At 41.5% G+C, this 21925-nt stretch overlaps 1 protein-coding gene across 1 annotated transcript in view; it reads left to right on the top strand.

Moving 5' to 3' along the window:
- SH3GL2 (SH3 domain containing GRB2 like 2, endophilin A1) overlaps positions 1-21925 on the top strand; it is a 100255-nt gene that overhangs the window by 66841 nt on the left and 11489 nt on the right. Inside the window, exons 2-4 of the mRNA XM_085326207.1 lie at positions 12973-13041; positions 14981-15053; positions 20144-20287. Coding sequence (XP_085182333.1) covers positions 12973-13041; positions 14981-15053; positions 20144-20287 — 286 coding nt within the window. The remainder of the gene's footprint in view (positions 1-12972; positions 13042-14980; positions 15054-20143; positions 20288-21925) is intronic.

The raw sequence follows: 21925 nt of genomic DNA, 5'->3' as shown, positions 1-21925 counted from the left end.
CAGGTGGTGGAGGAACCTACGAGGAAGGGTGTCCTGCTGGACCTTGTCCTTACCTACAGAGAGGGACTGGTTAGAGATGTGAAGGTTGGGGGCAGCCTTGGCTACAGTGACCATGAGATGGTGGAGTTCAGGATCCTGCAGGAAAGAAGTAAGGCAACAAGCAGGATTGCAACCCTGGAGTTCAGGAGAGCAGACTTTGGGATCTTCAGAGACCTAATTGGTGGAGTCTCATGGGTTAAGGCCCTAGGAGGAAGGGGGGGTCCAGGAGGACTGGCTAGTATTCAAGATCACTTCCTTCAAGATCAGGAGTGGTGCATCCCTATGAGTAAGAAGTGCAGCAAAAGGGGCAGGGGAGACCTGCATGGGTGAGCAGGGAGCTCTTCACCACATTCAGATGGAAGAAGAAAGTACAGAGAATGTGGAAGAGGGGACAGGCTGCTTGGGAGGATTACAGGAATGCAGCCAGAGTAGGTAGAGATGCAGTGAGGAAGGCTAAGGCCCAGTTGGAATTGAGTCTGGCAAGGGATGTTAAGGACAACAGGAAGGGCTTCTTCAAATACATCAKCAGCAAGAGGAGCACTAGGGAAAATGTGGGCCCACTACTGACTGGGGCAGGGGCCTTGGTGATGAGGGATACAGAGAAGGCAGAATTACTGAATGCTGCCTTTGCTTCAGTCTTCACTGCTAAGGGCAGCCCTCAGGAATCCCAGAGCCTGGACAAGAGGGAGGAAGTCTGGAGAAGGGAAGATTTTCCTTTGGTTGAGGAGTATAGGATTAGAGACCTTCTGGGCAGGCTAGACGTCCACAAATCCATGGGCCCGGATGGGATGCACCCACGAGTACTGAGGGAGCTGGCAGATGTTGTTGCGAAGCTGCTCTCCATCATATTTGAAAAGCCATGGAGAACAGGAGAGGTGCCTGACTCTGGAAGAAAACCAGTGTCACTCCAGTCTTCAAAAAGGGCAAGAAGGAGGACCCAGGTGACTATAGGCCGGTCAGCCTCACCTCCATGCCTGGAAAGGTGATAGAACAGCTCCTTCTGGATGTCATCTCCAAGCATATGGAGGAAAAGAAGGTGATCAGGAGTAGCCAGCATGGATTCAACAAGGGGAAATCGTGCTTAATCAATCTGATAGCCTTGTCTGATGGAATGACTGGCTAGGTAGATGAGAGGAGAGCAGTGGACGTTGTGTACCTTGACTTCAGCAAGGCTTTTGACACTGTCTCCCAGAACATCCTCCTAGAGAAGCTCCAGAAGTGTGGGTTAGACGAGTGGAGAGTGAGGTAGATTGAGAACTAGCTGAAAGGCAGAGCTCAGAGGGTTGTCATCAGTGGCACAGAGTCTAGTTGGAGGCCTGTAGCTAGTGGCGTCCCCCAGGGCTCAGTCCTGGGTCCCATCCTGTTCAACTTCTTCATCARTCGCCTGGATGAAGGGACAGAGTGCCTCCTCAGCAAGTTTGCTGATGCTACCAAGCTGGGAGGARTGTCTGATACAGCTGAGGGCTGTGCTGCCATTCAGAGGGACCTRGACAGGCTGGAGAGCTGGGTGGAGAGGAACCTCCTGAGGTTCAACAAGGGCAAGTACAGAAAACTGCACCTAGCAAAAAATAACCCTAGGCACCAGTACGGGCTGGGGGCTGACGTTCTGGAGAGCAGCTCTGCAGAGAAGGACGTGGGAGTGCTGGTGGATGACAAGTTGACCATGAGCCAGCAATGTGCCCTTATGGCCAGGAGGGCCAACGGTATCCTGAGCTGCGTTACGAGGACTGTTGCCAGCAGGTGGAGGGAGGTGATCCTGCCCCTCTCCTCAGCCCTGGGGAGGCCTCATCTCAAGGCCAGTTGTGGGCTCCCCAGTCCAAGAGAGACAGGGAGCTACTGGAGAGAGTCCAGTGTAGGGCTACGAGGATGATCAGAGGGCTGGAGCACCTGCCCCATGAGGAATAGCTGCGAGAGCTGGGCCTGTTCAGCCTGGGGAAGAGAAGCCTGAGGGGGGATCTTATCAATGTGTACAAGTACCTGAAGGGAGGGTGTCAAGGGGACGGGGACAAACTCTTTTCAGTTGTCCYRTRTGACAGRRCAAGAGGCAATGGGCAGAAATTGAAGCACAGGCAGTTCTGCCTGACCGTGAGGGGGAATTTCTTCCCTGTGAGAGTGACGGAGCMCTGGCWSAGGTTGCCYAGAGAGGTTGTGGAGTYTCCTTCTGTGGAGATATTCAAGGCCCGCCTGGATGCCACCCTGTCTAACATGTTGTAGGTGACCCTGCTRAGCGTGGARGTTTGCCAAGATGATCTCCAGAGGTCCCTTCCAACCTTACTGATTCTATGATTCTATGAACTGTAGGCCTGGCTGAGGTGGCACCACCGCAGAGTGGACCCAGTCCGAAGGAAATAAGCATTTGTGAGTCGGCTGTGAGGTGCAGGCAGGGTCTCTTGGAGCAGGTGCTGAAGCTGTGTCGCCTGGCCTAGCAAACACAGCACTGTAGTTTTGATTTATGTTACGTTATAATCTGTTTTCCTGGTGATTATGAACCACTTGGTGGGATCATTACTGAAGCATTCTGTTTGCTCTCCAGAGGAGTTTTGTGGTCATTCTTCTCTGTTCTGGGTACCTCTTAGATTTTCCAAGTATCACAGTACAGCAGGTTCAGCTCTGCTTTTTGCTTAGTTCAGATGTTTGTGAAACTGCTTAGACTTCAGAGTAAGTAATGAATTACAATAATGGTTAGGTCAGAAATGAGTCTTGAGGCTTCTGTTCGTTATACAGGTTTTATTTCCTTAAATTTTATAATGTCCTTAGTTACTGCTGGCTGGTACACACAGTGGTGAAAGGGGATAAAATGGTCACTTCCAAATTAAAACAGTAATGCCACAAGGGTTGTGACTGTGGATTAACTCAGGTATGAAAGGGTGGCCTGGCAGACCACCACGCTGAGCTGTGCTGCAGCTGCAGAAAGGCAGCTGCATCTCCTCCCAGCCATCGCCATGTGCAGTCTTCTCATGTGCAGCACACCAGCCAGCTAAATGGTGGCCCACATTGTCTCCATCATTTCTTAAAAAAATAAAGCTGTTTTGTCCAGTCCTAATTTATCCAGTCCTCCACTTTCTTTTCTCCTCCCTCATCAGGCCTACATCTCAGAAGTCTGAAAAGACTTGCCACCGTTTCAGTCACCGGCTTTACATCAGAGACACCCAGCGCTTCTCTGAGCATTATGCTCCCCTGCCCCTGAAAACAGACTGGTGCTTGGGCGCATAGTGCTTTCACCCAGTAAGTGAGCAGGACAAGAACAAAAGGGCATTCGACTTAAATGATGTAGTGCTCATGTAAAAAGGTTAAAGTTTTAAGAGGTAAGAACATCCTTTAAACGGGCTATTATTAATTAGCCTGAAAGTCATGGTTGGTTTTGGGGATTTTGATTGCTCTGTAGTTAATAAATTATCAACTCTACCAACAGAATAAAAAAAATACACAAATGTTCTGGATTAACACTRTGTCGTGCTCTACACACTCTGCAGCCGTCTAGACATTGTGGCAATAAGAACATTAGAAATGAAATGTGGCTTACTACAAGCAGCAGCTTGTAGATGTGCCTTCCTTCCCAAACTCCCTCTAACTTCATGTTTTTTGTCAGATAACAATTAGTTCACTGACAGAGTGCAGCAACTGCACTTCAATATAAATATATATTTAATAAATATATTGTGAAGAGGACAACTTCACAATAGGAGTTGGTGTGACTCCTATTGACTGTTTAATCAGTAAGTCATATTTAAGCCATATTTTGTTCTCTTGGGCTTTAACAGCTTCTGAATGTTCCTGGCATTCTCACATTTCCAGATGTTAAGGACTAGGCTGAATCTTAGCCAGCAAAATGCATGTGGACTGATGTACATCATGTAGAACTACAAAATATTCCTTAAATTAGATTTAGCTGCTGTGAATTTCTCCTGCTGTTATTTTAGTTTTACTAGGCCTGAGCATTTCCTGTTTATTTCTGCTAGATTTTAATTCATTCCTGTACTGAGAGAGAAAAGTATAAAGCTTTATTAGTCTATAAAAATGGGGAGGACAAATTGACTCGCCTAACAAAGTTGTATGTATTAGACTCAGCTTTACTGATCAACAGTACCTTTGTGTCACTGCTTGCCTAATGCAGATGGGGCATTTGGACACTGTCCTATGTGGGGATCTTGGCAGGGTGTAGAATCTGCACTGGCATCTTCATGTTATGTCTGCATGTGAAATACTCTAGTATTTTGCAAGACCGTAGTTTAGTGTGTGCAGATTAGTTGGGTTAATAGCCAAGACTAAACGTTTGTCTTCATAAGGAGTGAAGGTGGGCACTGCCCCTCAGCTAGTAGCTTAAACCACTGATGTAGGAAAGTAACTTGTATAATTTTTTGCTGGCATGAGCTGAGAAAATATTTTCCAAGGGAGCAGTGTGGGCAAACAATGATCTTTTTATCCTTGTTTCTCCTGAGCTTAGAAACTATGTGGATGGACCGAGCATGTGTTACTGTATATGGGATGAATAAGATGGCACATCTTATAAGATGTCCACAGGCATTGTCCACAATGTCCACAGGGCCACTAAAGGGACTGTGTCATCGTACTATTACCATCAGAAATACCGTAAGCAGTAGATTTTCTGTTCCACTTTCTTACTGCGAAAGAAGAGAAGATTGGCACATCCTCTAGCTGATATATCCAGCTTTTTAATGCCAGTTTCTTCGCTGCTGCTAATACTGGTTGTGTTCTGGGAACGCAGAGGCAGTACGGAAAAGCACAGGATGTTCTCACTGTTCTCAGCTCTCCGACAGTTCTTGTCAACAACTTTTCTATGCCAGTTTTGGAGGTCACTCTAAGCTGCAAAGGTGCTGGGGTTGTGACTGGCTTCCTGGCTGAACATTAGTTTCGCATAGTAGAGGACCCAGCTCCTGCATGAGTTTAAACATATGTATGAGAAATGGRTTCTGTTGGCTGTCGTGGAAGCACTACATATCTCATGTGTCAGCACATCTCTGTAAGTGCAAATGTGCAATACGGATTTAGTTTTGTGTCTGCCCTGTGGCAGTACGTAACTTCATCACTCACGGGGGGTGCTTCTATGCAGAGACTTTCCCTACAGAGATACGGTGCAAGGCACTGCTACACCAGCACTTTCTCAGCTGCAGTTTGCTTGCTCTTGCTCTGCTGTATTTCCGTCATCGGACAGCCTCCAATGTAATGCAGTGGCATTGCAGCAGTGGCTCTGCAGTGACTGCTGTCAATGTAGCAGCCTGCAGAGGGGYAGGCACGCTCTCTGCTGTGGTGCGTGCTGATGCTGAATCTCACAGAATCACAGCATGGTTGAGGTTGGAAAAGACCTCTGGAGATCATCTAGTCCAACCTCCCTGCTTGAGCAGGGTCACCTAGAGCATGTTAGACAGGGTTGTATCCAGGCAGGCCTTGAATATCTCCAGAGAAGGAAACTCCACAACCTCTCTGGGCAACCTGTGCCAGTGCTCTGTCACTCTCACAGGGAAGATGTTTTATATTTAGGTGGAATTTTCTGTGTTTCAGTTTGTGCCCGTTGTCTCTTTTCGTGTTGCATGGCACCACTGCAAATAKTCCAACCCCATCTTCTTGACACCCCGCCCATAAGGTATTTGTGTACATTGACAAGATCCCCTCTGAGTCTTCTCTTCCCCAGGCTGAAGAGGCCCAACTCTCACAGCCATTCCTCATAGGGCAGATGCTGCAGTCCTCTGATCATCTTCATAGCCCTGAATCTGAGCAGCTCCCTGCACAATGCAGAAACTGCAGCAGCTCTGCATCATGGTCCTTGCTAGTAGGCTGAAAGTAAAGCAGAGAAATGCCTGATCCAGGCATCGCTCTCCTCCCCCCCCCCGACCTTTAGCTCAAAATGAAAAAAGCCAAATTACAGTATGATTTTAAATAATGAGAGGAGGATCACAGGACAGGTTCACATAGGGTTATTTCTTATACTGTGATCATGCTAGAGGTGGAGATCTTGTTCTCTTATCCTACTTAGGAAGAAATAGTTCCACTGAGCCATTTTGCCTTTGCTTCAAACCAACGTTGGCATCACTGAGGTGAGAATCTGTCCCACAAAGATTTTCCTTCATGACTCTACAAGCTTTAGCAGTAGCTTGCCTTTAGCATTGCCAAGTCCTAATTTCTGTGCTCATCACAAGCTTTACAAACACATTTGTCATTTCTGTGGCCAACTTTGCAGGCTTTCAAACCTGCCCCCAAGCTGTCAGTAGGGCTTTTAACAGGGCTATGGGCCTTACTTGTAGCAGCTCTGAGGACTAGCAAGGCCAGGCTTTGTGCATTTAGAGATTATTTAGAAGATACTCTACAAGAAACGAAAGCAAGCTGTCTGTAGTCCTCCTATTAATCCAGTCTTATCCTTCCCTTTTCTCTTGAGCTTTCCAAATTCAGCTCACCATCTGATGTTGAACAGTGAACTATATTGCTGTGATTCTTCATCCCACTGCTGCAGGGTCAAGGTATGTGATAAGACCTTTAGCATAGCCTAGGTCAGCATTGGATAAACTTACCAGGCTGGTGTGGTGCTGAGGTGGAACAAACCAGTGATTGCAGTGCTATCAGGGAAAGCAGTAGGTAGGGAGTATACGATTTTCTGATTTAATACATCTATTAAACAATAATAAGGAAAAAGAAATGATATAACTTATCTGGCAGATGCTTACCTTAACTACATCACTAAGATTTCTGTTGGATATGTGCCTGATGGCAAGTAATAACAGGTGCAAATTAATGCTAACAGTTTTACCATGTGGTAGGCAAATGTTTTTCTTCATTTTGCCAATGAGAAAACAAAACCTCAATAGCGTAATCAAAGTCTCAGCTTGAGTGAAATGCTGGAGTCCCCTGGAGACTTTGGTCTCTCCCTTTTGTTTTTCCCTTACTGTCTTCATGACCCTTTATAGCTCTGGCTGTAAGCAATGGAGTTGTAGTACTCACTGCTGCAGGAGAATGATCCCATCTTATACAGCTCTGCTAATGATCTCCAGCTGGTGTTATGGGCTACTCCTTTTTTTCTTTCTTTTTTTTTTTTCCTGATTTTGGATCTTTTGGCTTGTAAATCAGAACTTCCCTCACCTGGACAGATGATCCTGAAAACCTTGAGTAAGATCACTCTACCTCAGTTAAATCACATGTTAGTTTCCTTTGTGATACTGAATAAGGTGCTGTAAACTTGTGGCATTTACTACAGCCTGTTGGGTTTTCTGAAGATGAGTTATCATCATATTAATCTAGAAAAGGTGTCTCTTTTCTTTTGTATYCTATTGTCAAGAAGAGAAGTTCCATATACAGCTAATTTACTTAGACTTTTGAGGGTTTTTTTCTTTTTTCATATTGTAATTTATCTGAGTTTACCAGAAAATCTCTCTTGCTTACTATTACTGCTGAAAGTGTGATTTGCCACAAGACTTGTGCCCAGTTGACTGTAGAGAACCAAGGCCATGATCATAAATTTGGATACCAGACAACACCATTTTTCTGTTGTAACAAATTCTAATATCTCAAGTACCAAACTCTGCAGCATCAAACAGATGGAAAAATTAGCCTGCAAGTGGCAGTTGTCTTATTCTAGCATGTGAAGTGACAGAGGGAATAAAAAAAGTCTTGACTAAAGACTGTGCTTTATATAAACGTTCTTTTTCAAGTGTTTACTCTTTCTGAGACGCCTACAGTGTTGGCAGATCTTCACCATGTTTACGCAGAATTCTTCTCATTAAATTGTATATTTTCCACTCTCTTTTGCATGCCATCTATGTCTTTCTTGTGTTTGCAGTGTTAACAAATCAGCACAGCACTTGGAGTCTGACTGAAAATCTTAACCTGACGATGCTTACTGCTGTCACCCTGCCTCTAGAACATGAAACCTTACAATGACAGATAAAAGTCAAAAAGGCCAAAGCTGTGTGGAAGAACTATAGAAATCTGTGGAACAGATACTTAGAGATCCAGAGAGACATCACAGGGTAACTTGTATTTAATAGAGCTGGGCACGAACTGAAGAGGACATTATTTTTCTGCATCACAAATTTGTAAGCTCGCTTCACAGCTGTTCTCTGTAGCTTTTCATATTAATAAAGGTTGGTTCTTAAACTGCTGGGTGGCAATTTGGTAGAAATGCAATGTAAACAGCCTTCCTTTTTAGGGATGCAGAAATTATTCCATGTAAACTGAACTATGCTGCAAGAATGAGTCAATGTGGAAGGACTGACCTCCAAAATACTTGAATGGGAAACTGAATCTGGGATGGCAGTAATGACAAAGGGCATTCAGAAGAAAGAGGAGTGCTAGATTAGAGTTTGCGATGTGCTATATAGGAGCAAAAATGTTGCAGTGCTCTCTATCTGAATGCCACAGAGAGACTATCACTTATACTGGGGTAGCTGTCTTGCGAAGRTGGTGTTCAACTTGCCTCATAGCCATAGTCAATGTACTGTGGTGGCAAAACATCCAGACCTGGCTTTCTGTCTCTAAATGGAAGCAAACCTGCGCTGTACCTATGCTGCCAAACTGCTGTTTCATAAAATAAGTAGAGCTGAAGACTCAGGTGACCTGAGTAACTGTGTAGTTTGATGCTGATTTTGCAGTATTGTCAAGTTCAGGTTTATCATACTGTACAAGTAGGGGGAGATTTGATAGATAATTGTTTGAACCATGAATTGTTCAGAAAGCAGTCTAATACGAACTGGTGTCATAGTAATGAAAAACATAATTCCCGTGGAGTAGCTGCTTAATGCACATTTGATTTGCATTAATGTCTTGTGAGCAGTGACAGATGACAGTGTTGGATTGGTATGATCATTAGTTAGAAGACTGCTTTATGGGAAACTGTAAAAGTRATCATCAGTATATTCTGTGAAAGGCAGTTGGCATTTTCAGTGTATCCATAGTGACTGCACAGGCATTTTTTTGGCCTGTACAACATATCGCCAATGAATCAGCAATAGCAAGAAGATAAATTGTACAACTATATGAAAAAGAGAACAAAAAGCTTCATAAGTATGACCAAAGTTTTGGTGTTTCACATCTGCTGCATCTACCAAACTACATTCCTGGTGTTCTATATACTGTCAGCTTCTACCAAAAACTATGTTTTTTAAAATTTTCAGAGAGAAAAAAGCAGGGTTTCCTTTCCTCGCTAAAAGCAGGACTCCTACCACCCTTGTAGTCTCCACTGAAACCATTCTGACCAACAGATGTTAGGTTAATATTCTGCATGAGTGGACACAGGATCCTTATGCAACTGGACTTTGCTCCAAGGCACACAGTGCTTGTTTTTGGTTGTATAATATACGGGATCAAGGTTTTAGAACATCATGATGTTAGATGTAGAAAAACATCTGCAAATTTTTGGTGAGCAGCAGACCTTTTCATTACATATTCCCCCCACCCAAAATATGCTTGTTTGTTCAAAACTTTTTTAGTAAGGTTTTAATAAAATATATTTTTTTTTGGTAATTTATTGTGAAGGCTTTGGAAGGCAGGATGGAATAGTTAATCAACATTTGAAAGGGAAGGTTTGATCTAAAATTGCTAAATAATTTTAGCCCTGATTTCTGTTGCAGGAGACCCAAGATTAGGTCTTGGTTTTTCTGCGTGCTCATGCCCACTGGTCTAGCAGGAGATGTATTATCACCATTTTAAAAACAACTTAAGGGTCCAATTTTCATTTGACTGTAAAACAAGAAGCAAAATGTTGAAACCTTCGCCTATATGATAGGGCAGAGGAGACTTTTATATTCTCGCGAGCTGTATCTGTTTGCTGAGAATTTTGCAGACTGCTTCTGAGAGCAGATGAGAGCAGATCCTCAGCTGATGTAAGCTGACATAGATGCATGACTTCTCATAACCAAATCTGATAATTTCAGAGAGAGGATTGTGGAACAGCAGCCTTAATTAAGTACTTTAACAGTTGTTTTGAAGCCTAGATGTAGAACAGTTAAATAATATCTCTGAATTTTGTCAGTACAGTGATGACAGAGGTGTGGGCTCTGCTACATGTRCTTATGCTTTTGCTGCATATGCCTTTGTCAGGCCCACAGCTCCCACAGGACGACTTTAGATTATGGCCTTCCAATGGGCAATTTAATATCCTCCTCTGAGCAGATTTCCCTCTTCTGACTTAGAGACGGATTTAGCTCTTGACGTCTTCTTTCTCTTAAATTTGAATCTTTATTTTGATTGCTCTACTCTGACTAGTGAGTGCCTGTGGCTTTCAAGAAAAAATAATAGTTAAGTTTTCAAGGAGGATTGTGGTTCAGCTGCTCTTTTCCTGTGGTCTGTCAGCACTTTTCCAAACCAGATTTTTGCTTGGATGGTGATGGTACTGCTCTGAAGGCCTGTGATGCAGGTGACCCCCAGAGAAGAGTCACCCAGACTGAGAAGAGCTAGAGACTTTATGGCTCATCTTTCTACTTTGGCTCATCTCTGTTGCCTGCAGTAGTTGACCAAGAACTTCACAAATGAAATTTTTGTGCGGGACTTGGATGTTCTTTGTTATCTTAAATCAGTGAGTCAGCTTTTTTCATTTGATACCTTAAAGCAAGGAGTCATAAAATGAGATTTGAGACAAATATGGACAGAATGAGGATTTATTTAAAAAAAGGAAAGAATACTGAGAAAAAGGAGGGATGCATTGCCTTGTTGTCTTGGCGGTGACTGCTCCTGCTGGCTGTGGAGCAGCTTTACTAAATGAGAGTCTCCTGCATTTCTCAGTGAGAAGAATGATGGGAAAGAGCAATTGCAAAAGTTTGTAGATCTGAGATGGGTTCTTTAGGGGCTCTCTGGGGATGGTGAGCCATATCTATGCAAATCCTCATCAACTGTGAAGAGACCTCAAGCAGGTAAAAGATAAAAAAACATGAAGATACAGCTAAAAGAGCTGAAACATTGGTTACCTTTGCGTGCTTGACATCTTTAGAGGTCAACTTCGATTATTCAAAATCTGTTTTGAATATTTAGGTAGTATTATGTTTGTTTCTTGTCCTTTTCAGAGACTTGAAATCTCTGTGGTAGAAAGCTCCTGTGCAGATTTTGCCATCTCAACYGTAGTAGGCAGTACATGTGTAAAACATTCATTCAGGGGTTGATGAAGAAAGTTTCTGACTCGTCTTTTATGCTTATTCTGTTACCAAGTTTCACGGAAACTGCAGATGAATGGCAGCTTTTAGGACATTCAGTCCATCCCTTGTCCATTGCAGAATTGTTTGTAATAGTACTGAGTTTCAAATCTAGGAATTTTTGTTGCACTTCACTAATCTCTGTCAGGCACGAGTTCAGTGATATGGACACAATCTCATCTGCATTCAGAGTGATGACAGGGAAGTATCTGCAGAGATTTTCAAATCCATTCTGTATCRGGAAAAAAAGATAGTAAAGTTCTTCTGTTGTTTTCTCAGGAAGTTTCCAAGGATTGTTGTCTCATTAGTAACTTGAATAAGCTTTGCTTCATTAATGCAGCAGTCTGGTTAGTGAGAAGTTGACAGAAAACAACAGAGGTGAGAGCTCTTTCCCATTGTACAGAAAATAATGGTCTGTGTTAATAATGGCCTGGCTGTACTGCAATTGCAGTTTATAGAAGTGAGCAAATTTGAAATTAATCAAATGCCTCTKTTTTATTCACGGAAGGGGAGTGATTGCCCATATGTCTGTCTTCTCTTTATATTAAAAGTTGTAAAAAAGTTAACAGAATGGTTGTAACCAAGAGGGGAAAGAGTGCAATTTTTCTTTCATTTATGCTTGTGTAATGCAGGAGTCACTTTACAGAAGTTAGCAGTTACACTCAGTTAAAACCACCTAAGGAGGATTCAGAGACACCTAGAAAAGTATGTGAAATTAAGTAACGTTCAATATAAAATGCTGAAAATGGGAAGAAAACAGAAAGTCATGTGTCTGATAAATTTTCCATGACAAGTACCAGTGCAGAGGAAGATTACTATRTTGACTGGATCATGTGCGTCTGACTGACTTGTGAAGTTACAGAGCTAAAACACTTCGTGACTAACAGTTCAATTGCTAAAAATCCGTTTTGACTATTGCTGCATAGCAGTCACCATTTTAATCTGTTATTGTCCCTATAGCTGACAGTAATGTGAAACTCAGTTCAGTGTGTTCAAGCATGAGTCAGAAAAATGAAATGGTAACACAGAATCATTTCCTAACTGTCTTTCAGAGAATTTTACAAAAAATGGCAATTTTTCCAACRATATGATACTGAAGTTTCCTTTTTTTTGTTTGCATTTGGACTGTTAACTAGGTGTTTTATATATAAACCATGTGGCCTTCAATTCTTTCACAATGTCGATGTAGGTTTTTGTAGGTCTGGTTTTAGCTTGAGTAAATTTGTATCTAAGGGTTTTTAGCTGTGGGGTGTTTGCTGCCTGTTGCCTTCGGAGTGATTTAGAGTCAGGGCTTGGAAGCGTCTTCCTGCTCTGGCTTAGGTATGATTATTATCCTTGGTGTTGCATTAAAATGTTCTGGGCAGTGCAGCTAAGGGTATTTTTTCGTGTCTGATGAGGTCCTTTTAGTTTCTTGCATCCTTTGGCCAGTTCATTCCATGAAGACACCTCTTTTTTGACCATGGATATTTCTGTCTGCTGAGGACAGTATTGTTATTGTTGATTATTGGTTTGGTAAGTTCAAGGTGTAGATACTTACTAGAGAAGGAAGCAAAGGTGTGATCCTGCAAAGATGTGGCAGTATGTAACTCTTCTGACACCACCAGAAGATTGGATCTCTGACAGTTAAACGCTAATATATATTTTCTTAGTGTTTAACATGAAATGAAGTGTGTTTGAAATAAGTTTTTCTGAAATAAAGAATAGCACCTCTGAGTGTTGTGAACTTACAGAAAAACACTTTCCCATGAAAGTTAGATTTTCAGTTACTGCTGAATCTGTTATTTTTTTTCTTTTGTAACTACAGAAAGTGAGTGAGAAAGTAGGAGGTGCAGAAGGAACCAAGCTAGATGATGACTTCAAAGAAATGGAAAGGGTAAGTTTGAATACAGGTATGTATATCCATTATTATGGTTTATTTTCTTTTCTAGGATTGGGTTTTATAAGCTTTTGTCCCCAAGTCACTAAAGTAATTTTGGAAGACTCAGCTTTTTTTCAGCAGACTGAGCTTTCGGTTCCWTGGCCCTTTTCATTCTATGATCAAGAAATACTTAATATAGATGCAGTCTGTAAAATGCCAGTATTTCTGACTTAGACTAATGCCAGCTACAAATTAGCTTCAGGTAAGTGTAGAAGATCCCTAGAAAACAGAGAAAACAGACACTCTGTCTAAAGGATGGCCAAGATATTCCTTTCTTGCTGCAATGCAAGYGCTGCAGTGTTGTTTTCTCTCCCTCCCCCTGTTTTCCATTTGAAGTGCATGCAAGTACAGAAATTGCCATTAAAAATTAAGTTACTAAAGAAGATTTAGAAAAATGATGTAAGATTTAGAATGGAGAATAGGACAGTGCAAAGCCAGGAGCGAGTCCCACGCAGAGCTTGTGGGCGACGCAGGATGGTGCCCAGGGATGAGGGAGGAGAAAGGAGCAGGCTTGTGGGCTGCCTCCCCGCTCCCACTTGGCCCTGTGCCCCCGTGTCCCTTGTCAGCTCTTCCCTCTGTGGTGGATGTGTCCCTGCTGCCTGTCCYCAGCCATCTGTTCCCTCACCCCCACTCCTCTCCAGCCCTTTCTGGGCTCCCCACCGGGCACTTCAGCTATTTCTTTACCCTCACAGCCAGTCCTCTTCTGCTTCTTTGTGTAAAGCAGAGAGCAAGACGTGGCAGGTGGCAATGGCAGCGGAAAACAGGAAACAGGTCAAGAGCAGCATGCTGTAGTCGGCTTATTTCAGGGCCTCACTTCGAAAATAGGAGCTCACTTTTGTTGCAAAGTTTGCTCTGTGGGACACAAACTAGCTGGCAGAGAAGTGCAGTGTGTCTTCACGAATGCAGAGCATGGGAGAGGCTAAGGAAATCCCAGATACGGAGAAGTGACATTTCTTTCTTTGAGGCCTGATTCTAAGAAGGATTGGATTATCTGCTGGAAGATGCATAAATCTCGCAGCTCCCAACAAAGTCTGTGGATACAGATGGTGTCCAGAATCTCTGAGATGAACTGTGATTGCATACTGTTCCTCTAAAGCATTAAGCAGTTTATTGAATGCAGGGTAGTTGCATACTTCAGTATATGTAACTTAGAAAGCTGATGCAGAAAGCCTTTTAAGAAAGTAAAGCGGAAAGAAATACTGATCTTCAGTTCAGAATAGTCACTCTTATTTTAAATTACTAAATATAAAGTAATTCTTTATTGATTGAGCCCAAGGAAATAAAAGGTCAGCAGCTCCATGGTGACAGATTTCTTGAGGTTGGATGCTGAAGGAGACCTATTCTTCCCTATCCCAATTTTACCAAAACTGACCTTGAAGGAAACAGACAGCTCCTTTCGTCTCCGATGGGTTGTTTTAACTGACAATTACTTTCTCTTTGTTTTTCGAGTTATTAGGAGACCAAAGAGTACTAATACTTCCATTAGCTTTCAATGACCTTTTCTAGGCAAAAGTTTTTGCTTTTGTGGACATGTCTTCAAGTGGTGTACACCTCAATCAGTGCAATGCAGTGAACTGTAAGAAATTCCCCGTGCAACCTGAATTGCTCTGTACTACTATTCCTTTGCAGCCTGAGTAATGGTCTCACTTAAAGAGTAGTTCTGCTACAAATTGAACAATGGGATCATGATTTCAGTAGTTTTTCAGGCATGCTTCATTATCACCATTCTGGTACCAGTGTTGAATTTAGTCAACAGCAATTCTTAGGGACAGCAAAATAAAATAATAAGAGGAATTAAAAGAATTTTTAAGAATAAAAGAAGAGAGGAAAGAAAAATCTTCCTTTTGTCTAACATCTTTTCATGTTTCTTTTTGTTTAATTCTCTCTGCTTTAGAAAGTGGATGTCACCAGCAGAGCAGTTATGGAAATAATGGCCAAGACAATAGAATATCTTCAGCCCAATCCAGGTATTRTAATTTCACAGTCTCACAACACTTGCAGCAGCACTTGGTTAAAACATTTTTTTATTCACTCATGTACCGTCTGATGGAGCTCACCCTTAGTGTTGCATTTAAGATTAAAACAAAGCCAGTGGAGCTACTATGAAGTGAAAAGAACTGAGACAAGTACAGGCTTCTGCATTAGGCAGAAGGAGCTGTTTTTCTTTTGTGTGTCTGTGCTTTAAAGGAAGGGACATCATGTGCTTAGTAACACTGTGTTTATTAGCAAGGAGCTGAGTGCCAGGGCACTGAGCAGGCTGGCAGATCACAGGTCTGGTGGTGTTGGTGGGTAGCAGGGCCTGACCTACCACTTGGGAGGGAGTAGGGCAGCCAGGGGCTGTGCCTGCAGAGATTCAGGTGCCTGCTGTAACACAAAATAGAAACAGTGCTGTTAGTCAGGTGGAGTTGGGCAGTTCCAGGTGCTGTTTTCCCTTTTTTTCCTTTCCTATTTTTTTGACAAAATTCTGAGAGATAGACATGAGAAAAATACTGTTCTTGTAAGTTGTTCTGGAAATACATAGGACTGGCACTGCAAAGGTATGAAAACCTGGAGAAGATACAGCTCAATTATTGTAGCTGTGCGACTGAAGGGATGACCTTGAGGCTGTGATTAATAAGCCATTAGACACTAAAACAACCAGTGAGCTGTCCTTAATGCCTGCAAAGCACTGACAAAAGCGTGCGTAAGACCTTGATTTGCTCCTGTGTGAGCATGGAGGGCTAGACAGCCCTTTTGCAGATTGCTGAAAGATGGAAAAAGATCTAAAATAGCCTCCTGCGGTGAACAGGGAAGAGACAATGTCCGCACTATTCACCTGACCCTCTGAAAGTTTCCTGTCCTCACTAGAGTTACTGCAAAAGAGCTGATGATGGTGAACTGGGGAGCAGAGTAGACTGTAGACCTAATCAGAAGTGACTRTATTAAACCTTCAAAATAGAATTAAATGACTGGTTTCCAGGAGGGGAAGGACTTTGTGGTCGAGCTTATGGAGACCTGCTGAATGCTTCTTACAAGGATCATGATGGGAAGCTGTAGAGGTTACTAGGGAGCCGTTAGATCAACTTAGAGGATTCCATAATAAACTGAGAATGGAAGTTTTTTTACACTGGCATAAATCAAAGTTAGTTTCACTGATGAAGTCAATGGAGTTAAACAAGTGCAGAATGAGTGCAGAAATAAAATTAGGTCCTTTGACTAGCATTTTAGAGTTACATTGAAGAACAGCCAAAATTCAGGGGGAGCAGTCAACATTCATTGGAATTCAGCTGGAAGCAGATTTGAACTGATAGGAAATACTTTATCTCCAATGTGACAGATGAGAGAGTGGTGCTAGTATAGCTTAATTGGTGATATTTGTAAGTTAGATCACAGAGGGAAAATGGATAATCTGATGCTGCTGCCAATGGATGAAAAAAAAGGAGAAAGAATATTTATAAGTTCGAGAAGTGTTAAAGAGAAAATAATGATGAGTAAAACAGTTTCTATGTCAACAGATGGAATACTGTTTGTGACTTCGGTCCAGAGCTTCATGGCTCATGATCAACAAGCACTCTGCAGGAAAAGCAATAGGCTTGACAAACATTATGGGGCTAGTGATAAAATTGTTAACTACTGTCAAGCTGCCGTTGTGCAACATAGTATAGATTGAGTAATAAGCTTTGGCTGTTTCATGCTGCTCTGGCTGCCTTCCTGACACATCTGAGTGATTATGGTTGCTGTGAATCACAAAAGAGGCTCACACCACCAGCAACAAGCAAAATTTCTGGAAGTAGCTCAAGGTATGGTTTCCATCACCTGAGGCTGATGCAGAAAAGAGCAGCCCCTGTACCTCAGCTACACATCTTCCATCTGCTTGCTAAGCATGTAAGAAGGATTAGAAAATTAAACTGGTAGTAAGAATGAKGAATATTTATTTTTTATCATATTGAATGAAATCATGTTGTTCATCCCACAGATGAGCAAAGGCAGCAGGTACAGTAAGAGGAAAGCAGGATTGCCTCCCTCAGCTCTTGCCTGGTCTTAGATAGGTTTAGGCCAATTGTGAAATTGCAAAAAGATGCCCATAGTGACAGAATTACTTGGAAAATGAAGGAAATTCTTCTCTAAATTTCTCCCTGAGAAATTAACTGAGGCAGCAAAAATTCTGTTTGCTTTCTCATTTCCTAAAAAATAGAAATACTAATAGAAATATAGAAATATTAATAGAAGTAAATATAGAAATATTAATATTAAACAGATATTCCTTACCAGAAACACTTAACAGAATATTTTCCTTAAAAGCTTATCTCTTTTTAGTAGGAAGAAGAGGTTTTGGGATGCAGTGCKCATGGACGCAGAGAGCGTCCGTATGCAGGATATTCTCTGACAACAGCAGTATGCTTGGGTAATAGAGTACAGACGTGCTAGAGATCATTTGGCTGCATGATATTTTTGGAATCAGTAGATGAGGCATACAGTATTGTCCAACTTTACTAAACAAGCTTTGTCGACTTCCCAAATATGGAAAAACCTGCAGGATGGCTGAGAATAACTAAGATTGAACATGGTGAAGGCTCAGAGCTTTTCTTGAAGATGTACACAACCATGATTTAAAGAAAAAGAGATGCAGGATGAACATGATTGAGAGTATCAGGAATGAGCAATGCTGAAGTTTGCTTCAAACTCTCTTGTGGCAGCCATTCTTATGATTCACCATGTTAATACTTGATGCTAAGGTGAATCATTAGTGATACCCTTAAAGGCAATGTAAAGAAAGGGCATGCAACTGGAAAAAGAATCAGGCATTCACATCACTTTCGTGTGGTGTTTTGTACATTTCTGCCTGTCCTCACTCAGGTTCAAACTTAATTTAGAAAAATAGTTATTTGGCACTAACAGAATAAAGCAACAGAACTCAAATGACAAGGGGTTGGATTTCCAGATGGACTCCGCACAAGCTTACCTCTGCTCCCGTGGAACCTAATGGAATCAGCTTTGCCAGAACCGTGGAGTGAGGCCACTGCTGAATGTCGTCAAGAACGCCCTTCTAAAACAAGATTATTTGGGGCATGAGATTTCCACCAGGAAATAAAATTGACTGTAGAAGCCAGATTTGATACTTAAGATTAGATTAACTTTTCTTGCTTACAGTAATGTTTCTCATTTATTTCTTGCCCTCCCTTTACTATCTTTTTCGCTCCTTCATTCTTGCCTGTACCTTTTTCTTTCTACTCTTACCTGTCTGTCCAGAATATAGCCACTTCCTTTTTTTTTTTAAAATGTTCTGTTATGTTTCTGCTTTCACTTGTGAAAATTTCAACTTGCTRCCCTTATTCCCATATTTTTGTTCTTATTTTCTGTTCCCTTGGTTTTATTTGTGCCTTAGTTTCTTCTGTGCTTCTGTATTTCCTAACTTTTTGCTTTTGCTCAGCCCTGAGCTCTTACTTCTCTTTCCCTCTCGTTATACCTCTGGTAACATAAGGGCTAACTATGCCTTCCTTCTTTGCAACAAGCCTCCATCATGCATGCTCCAAAGCAAGTCAGTGTCAACAGGAGTCTTTGTGCTGATTTCATTGGGTTCTGAATTCAGTAGGTTTTTGCCCTAGGAGTGCAACACATCGAACGGCTTCTCCTTGAGCAATATTAGGAGTAGCTCCTTTTCAATCCCATTTTTAAAGGCCAGACACTTCATTAAAGTACAATTTCTTATACTGAACAGTCAGCCAGTCTGTTGCCTTTAGTTTTGTACCACACTAGAACAGACGGCGTCAACAAATTCAAATGCAGAAAAGCATGATCTGGTGACACCCAGGGGTAGTGAGGAAGCTTACAAAAACATAATTACTGTATGTTAAAAATACATTACCCTTTCATAAGCTGCTTCTCAGGCAAAATATGTATTACAACAGTTTCCTCATTTTCCTGTGTCTGTTTGTGTGTCTCTGTCTGTGCATACATATCTGTGCCACAGACTGAAATATGTTCAGCAACAGGAGCCATCTCATGACGTACAGTCTTCAAAACTAAAGTAAGAGCGAAAGGTTACTGACTCCAGTCGGCTAATGTTTTACCATGTTGCAGAAATGTGTGCAAGGTTGAGTTTTGACCAGTGACATTTGCACACATCAGTGTAAGTCACTGATGTTTTGTCCATGGAAATATTGACTCATCAGAGTAACTACCAAGGTAGAGTCTTGCAGTAAAGAAAGTAGAGCCATTCATAACTACCTTCCTGTAGCACACACAGTAGTGTGGGTAGAAGCACCCACTCTCAGCCGTCTCTTCTGGCAGCAGGATTTAGCTGGCGAAATTTGAAGTAGAATGTAATTACTTAATTCGTTCTCTGAAGGCCATTCCCATTCTGTAGTTGCAAAAATTTTCTGTAAACACATCATCAGACAAGTTTTTTATTTTTTCTTAYAATAATTATGTGTGCTTTCCTCTGATCTTCAGACTTCTATCTGAAATAAAAGATAAACTAAAGTACAGTCAGAAACCATATTGAATGAAAAGTTTACCAAAATTGTCTTAAGAAAAAAAGGATTATTTTAAAGGTCATTTAGCATCCTGTTCAGAAACATAGATTTTTTTTCTATTCTCTAGTAGAAAATCTTGCAGAAATTTAAAAAATGTGGGACGCTACACTGATATGTCCACTCTGGACTTACCCTTGAGAGCAAAAGTGGCTCAGTCKACTTTCTGTTTGGTACCCACAATCTTAAGATTGAGAATATGGAGATGAGTTAATGATTTTTCTTTTTGAGTTTTAACACATGTCAGATATGCTGTCTTGAGGGTGTTTCTTGGCTTTCTTTTGTCCAAGTGACRTAGCTTGGAGTTCAGAACAGAGCCTCCTCTCTGACTTACCAACAAAAGAAAACTGCAAAAGTCAGTGACAAACAACATTTCAGGTCTTCACTCTAGAAATCATTCCTGAAAATCAATTGTGAAATGCTTGATCTCAAGTTAAGGTAGTTTAGTTTTTTATTCTGCTTCAACATTTCTGGGTAAAGCTGATCATTCTGTTGGCTTACTGTAACTGTTTTGTGTTTGTAACTCTGTCACTGCCCTGTTTCAGCTTCCAGGGCTAAACTCAGCATGATCAACACTATGTCGAAAATTCGAGGTCAGGAAAAGGGACCAGGTTATCCTCAGGCTGAAGCCTTGCTGGCAGATGCAATGCTGAAATTTGGTCGAGAACTTGGAGAAGAATGCAACTTTGGTAACTTGATTGTTTTCCTTACAATTTTAATACAAAAAATTGTAATTAAAAATTAATATAATTAAATATAATTAWTTAATCCTATAAAGGAAGAGCTTCTGCAAGAAATTTCGGAGTTCAGCTTYGTTAGACTTCTCCTCTAAGGTTGGTCTAGGGCTATTTTCATGATGAGATCCAGTATCTTTTGGGGATTTGGACTAGAGATTATTTTCCTATGAGCAAAAGTCAAGATGTTTCCATTTGGAACCGTGTCCCTATAGACTTTGCGCTGTCTCTCRTAAATAATATTACTTGGGATATACTGTGCTAAAAGGTGTATGTTTGGAAGAGGTACTATTATCTATGTGTGTGTACAATAAAACTTGTCTGTTCTCAGAACCCTTATAGTTGATGTTTCTATCTTCACTGTAGGCACCGAATAAAGACTAATAAGTTTCTTAAAATCCATTACTGAAAATGCTCACTCCTTGCACTCTGGCSTTTTTTCTGGCCAACTTCCAAGTTTTAAGGCACGAGAGAGTACTCTTGTCTTACCTGTAACTTCTCACCCTCTCTGCCCTGAATGAATTTGCAGCTGAGTTAGAAATGTTCTTTATTCTGTTCTTCCACAGTAGAGCTCTAATTATAAAAGATCACATTCAGAGCAGGACCTTTTGTCTCTGCATCCTATTTGTGTGGAAGTCTCTGCAGCCATTTTTATAGGGCAATACTCAGAACACTCAAGTAGGACCTTGAAAATTCTGTTTCCTATTTGAATCTTCATAAAATGTTGCTTGAGCATAAAGACATCTGATAGACTGATCTCTACTAAAGATTGCTGAATTGTTTTTTAATTGCTTGCCTCTAACTGACTAAATTTCAAACCTTTTTAAATGGAAAATGAGGAAGTAATAAAATTCAGTTTGTACAAATTGCTGCATATTCCCTGATGATTGCACTGGCACACAGCAGAATAGATATGGCAGTAATTGTCACATTCTTAACTAATAGTTAGCAGTAAATTAACTAATAGTAGCTGGTATGGCTGGCTGTTACCGTTCATCCTGGTCTGATAGGCTTTCTGGTTTTGCAGTATGTTGTTCCCTGTGTGGGAGATAAAGCTAAGGTTTCTTGTGCTTTTTCACATTTAGATTTTCAGACCCTTTGTATTCTTTGAAAGTAAGGTTTCTTCCACTGTCCTAAGTCTCAAACCAGAAAAGTATTTTTGAGCTTCCTGCTGTTGTCTCTATGCTGAGGAAGAAGGCAGGATTATAWTTTTTGTGGTCCTCAAGTGGGGCTTAGAGAGAATCTCAGAAACATAGTCAGCTAATTCTTATTGAGGTTTTGTCTCCAAGGGTGTAACTGCGTGCTAAACGTGTGCAAACTCGACACTTTCTTCAAAAAAACAGTGGAGAAAATATTAATAATTTTTCCTTTTGAAATAGTCACACTGATGCAAACAGGGAGACCTAGACTCCTCTTGTGGGTATTATGGTGGCAACACTGCAGTAAGTACAGGTACTTCTTTTCTAGAAGGTTTGTTTTACCAGTGTGAGGGATAAGCAGACAATGAGGTGTGGGGATGGGCTGTTTTGACGCAGTGTGGATTCTCAGGTTAAAGTGTGTTAAAAAGTGAACTCTGGGGGCTGCAGAAGTGAA

The sequence above is a fragment of the Rhea americana genome, unplaced genomic scaffold (assembly GCF_003343005.1).
Source record: "Rhea americana isolate MKP2758 unplaced genomic scaffold, rheAme1 scaffold_129, whole genome shotgun sequence".
Lineage (NCBI taxonomy): Eukaryota > Metazoa > Chordata > Aves > Rheiformes > Rheidae > Rhea > Rhea americana.
This window is presented reverse-complemented; position numbering and strand designations above follow the sequence as displayed.